Source organism: Phalangium opilio, unplaced genomic scaffold (assembly GCF_054372755.1).
Source record: "Phalangium opilio isolate 3A_F unplaced genomic scaffold, DU_Popi_V2 ptg000017l_1, whole genome shotgun sequence".
Taxonomy (NCBI): domain Eukaryota; kingdom Metazoa; phylum Arthropoda; class Arachnida; order Opiliones; family Phalangiidae; genus Phalangium; species Phalangium opilio.
The window spans coordinates 9,695,879-9,699,433 of record NW_028324151.1 but is presented as its reverse complement, the minus strand read 5'-3'; the positions used below and the strand labels follow the sequence as shown (position 1 = coordinate 9,699,433).

At 35.4% G+C, this 3,555-nt stretch overlaps 1 protein-coding gene across 1 annotated transcript; it reads right to left on the bottom strand.

Annotated features, from left to right (window-relative positions):
- Nucleotides 1-931: 931 nt before the first annotated feature.
- Nucleotides 932-2,397, bottom strand: LOC149703018 (uncharacterized). Its single transcript, XM_089865807.1, has 4 exons — nucleotides 1,976-2,397; nucleotides 1,705-1,882; nucleotides 1,505-1,639; nucleotides 932-1,423 (listed from the first exon to the last, which is right to left on the bottom strand). Exons 1-4 carry the CDS (start codon nucleotides 1,989-1,991, stop codon nucleotides 1,081-1,083), a joined length of 672 nt encoding a protein of 223 aa, XP_089721933.1. The 5' UTR covers nucleotides 1,992-2,397; the 3' UTR covers nucleotides 932-1,080.
- Between the last annotated feature and the right edge of the window lie 1,158 nt (nucleotides 2,398-3,555).

Genomic DNA, 3,555 nt, shown 5'->3' with positions numbered 1-3,555 from the left:
ATGGTTGACATTGGCGCTTATGGTAGCCAAAGTGATGGAGGTATATTTTCTACATCATACTTCGGTTGCAAGCTAAAGAGTGGAAAATTACCGCTGCCAGAAAACAAAGACTTGCCTAATTCGAATCTGTCATTTCCGTACTTTTATGTGGGAGATGAAGCGTTTCCGTTGTTGAGAAATATGATGAGACCCTATCCTGGTAACAAGCTAACATTGGAAAAAAGAATATTTAATTACCGTCTCAGCAGAGCTCGAAGGGTAATTGAAAATACTTTTGGTATAATGGCTTCGAGTTGGCGAATTTTCCGCAAACCCATTAAAGGAAAACCCGAAAATGTAGATAGCATTGTTAAAGCATGTGTTTGCCTTCACAATTTCTTAATTACTGAAGAATTGAAAAGAAAAAAGGATGATCCAAACTATGTAACTCAGTATAACCACAAGAAACTAGCTGATTACACTGACCAAAGTGAAGAAGATCAGAATAACGGCAGATGGAGGGTTATATGTTCACAAAATGAAGCTTTGCAGGATTTTGATATGGGACATGCGAATCGTAGCGGAGTAACTGCAGGTGTTCACAGAAATACTCTTGCAAATTATTTGCGGTATGAAGGCAAAGTTTCATGGCAAGAAAACTATGTCCTCCGCTGTTAAGTTTAAACAGTGTATTTTACGTATTTATTTACGTATTTATTTAAAAAGCCAAATTAAATTTTACGTATTTATTTAAAAAGCCAAATTAAATAAGAGATTAAAGACTAAAAATAGTGTGATAATTATTTTAGAAGAAACGTCAACCCCTCGGTTGTAGCCTGTATTTTCCCGTGTTAAATAAAAATAAAATCAGATGGAAAAAAAAATCTCCGATGAATGACCAAAATTTTTAAACCCAAAATTAAGCTAAAAATTGTTCGAAAACTACTTTAAAGTTTAAAAAGGCATTGAAAGCTAAAAAATAATTGATAATTATTGTAAAATAACACGTCTAGCACTAGGTTATAACTCACAATTTACCCCACTTAATTAAATATACAATTAATCTCAGACAAACGCTTAAAATGAAAATGTTTTTATTTCTCATTTGTCTTGTTCTTCCTCCAATTCATAGAATAAATTTTCCGTTTTTAATCTGAATTCTCTTTGATTTTTAGCATTTAATTTGCGAAACCTTCCCATACTTGAGATAAAGAAGTGAAAAATATCATCTTTAGGCCCTTGCTTGTTAACGAGATTGGATAAGCTAGAAGTTGTTTCTTTCAAAACTTCTGACAATTTCCTATCCAAATCTTCCAATTTTCGCTTCTTAGAAGAGTTTAAGTTTGGTTTAGTACTGTTTTGTGCACTGGTAAAGTTTTTTTCAGCTATATCTGCTGCTATTATTCTCTTCGTACACTCATCATTTTCATCTTCCGACAAATCACTGCAAATTAATTAATATAGCCATTAGGAAGTTTATAAATTTTAAAGGTTGATCCATTGCCCATAACTTGTTATTAATTACCCATAAATATCACTTGGATCCATAATCTGATGAAATATCTCGGAAGCCTGCTCTCCTTGACTCTTTTCGTCTTCGGTGCTAGCATCTCCTCCGTACATGGTCTCAGACATTTCTAAATCCATGTTTGTGGTGCTTCTAATATAAGGATTTAAATAATAATACATATAATTTTGACGCATAAAAAGGTTATAAACACCTACTGTCTTTGTTCTGTGAAGGCATCGAGAAAGCCCAAAAGAATAGGGTAAATCTTCCATTTGGGAAGTGTCGCAGAATCATCGTCTACACCTGACCCACTTTTCTTCTTCGAAATTAACAGATTCTTTTCCCTTTTAAAACGGTCCCTTATTCCCTTCCATTTCTTATAAGCTTCTGTCCCTATAGGAATAACACCATGTAACGATTAATTAAAAATACAATCAACCTCAAGCATAACTTCACAAGAAAACAAATAATGGAACCAAGGCTTACCCGATAAACTGAACATTATGCCGATTGCAGCCCATCTATTGTCTTTTTTTTCTGGTCTTTATAATCCTTGTGGACCATGTCATAAAGATAAGGGTGGTTTCGCACCTCTTCAATGAAACTTTCTGCGTGGAACTTCGGCATTTGTTCGTACTAACCAACTCGCTTATTACAAATTAAATAAATAAAAACATGGCGGCGGGCCGGGAACTTTCTCTTTCGAACACGCATAGCTGAAAATGACGTCACGACTCAAGCTTATTGCTGATTGGCTGGCGCAGAGCGTTAAAGTTGAACGCGGCCGAAAAAATAGAAAGCTAATATCGCCACACTCAACGTAATTTCTGTCCAGCGTAACTATGTTTTTTTTCGGTTGTCGCTTGAAGTCGGGCGAAAAGTCGTGATTTACGCCAAGTGAAAACCATGCTTAAATGGAGGGGTACCATTTATTCCTGGTACAACCTTGTCTCCTGCAAATGCATCAAAATTCTTCGAGTTACGTCCTTGAAGTTTCTTCATTTTTGGGAATGTATAATATAACAAAACCTATTTTTAACTCAGTTCGTAACTTTCTTGAGGTAAACGGTATTGAGGGATTAAATCTAAGGGTTTCCTGTTACGAAATTACTGTAAGTTTATCTAAACTAGAGGTCTGTAGTGTTATGAGGTTAAGAAGGAACATCACGTATCTAGATCTATTTTGTTTGAAGCCAGGTGTAACGTCTTTCGGTCCACATACCAGATGTTCTGGTAACAGGGATAGATTTAATTTTAGAAGTAGGAATGGAGAACGGCTAGTATTTACTTCAGCCCAGTATAGAGCCTCTCCCTCCAATACGTAACGAAAAGTTTAAATTATCTTATTGGCTCACTGAAAGTACGTTTGATGACGTTGCTGACGGGCACGGCGAAAAATACGTAATTCCTTTTTGCCTCTGTCACTATGACCCGCCTCTTCTTTCATACCCCCCCCCCGTCCCGTGGAAGGGACTTCGATGCGCGCCCACATTACTCTGATCTGGTCTTAGGAAAAGCAGGAAGTCAAACAGCAAACTCTATTTTACTCCTAACTTTAAGAAAATGATGTATTGTTACCTTAGAGAAATAATTCAACCACTAATTTTAAATAAATAGTTTTGAATGCTATTAAAAGTAGGTTTTCCAACCTCAGTCCGTCGGAGTTCTACCCTTTAATATAAATATTCTTAAAATTATTTTTCATTCATATTCTTTGCTTCACTTTCTGAAGCAAATAATTCATGATGACAGAACTCGGAAAAAATATATAATCTATTTCCGTCTCTGTACCGTTATCGAAAATATTGAAATTTGAAGTTAGCTAAAATGATCGCGTATGTAAATATATTCAAATAAAAGACATAAGAATTTGTATTTGCATATTCTTTCAACTTTGGTTGGAATTTTTTAATTCTATTTCACATCTATTTTAGGCCTATTTCTTGGGTAGAATGATGTTTCTCCGTTTCTTCGCTGGTGCTAATGATAGCGTAGAAGGGTGGGTCCATACCGTCAAAGCTAATAAAGTTTTCTCTATCTCCATTTGGCTACATCGTTAAGATCGA

Coding starts and splice junctions, on each gene's coding strand:
- LOC149703018 (XM_089865807.1), bottom strand. Junction 1,640..1,704: donor GCCTTCACAGAACAAAGACA/GTAGGTGTTTAT, acceptor TCCTTATATTAG/AAGCACCACAAACATGGATT. Junction 1,424..1,504: donor GATCCAAGTGATATTTATGG/GTAATTAATAAC, acceptor ATTAATTTGCAG/TGATTTGTCGGAAGATGAAA.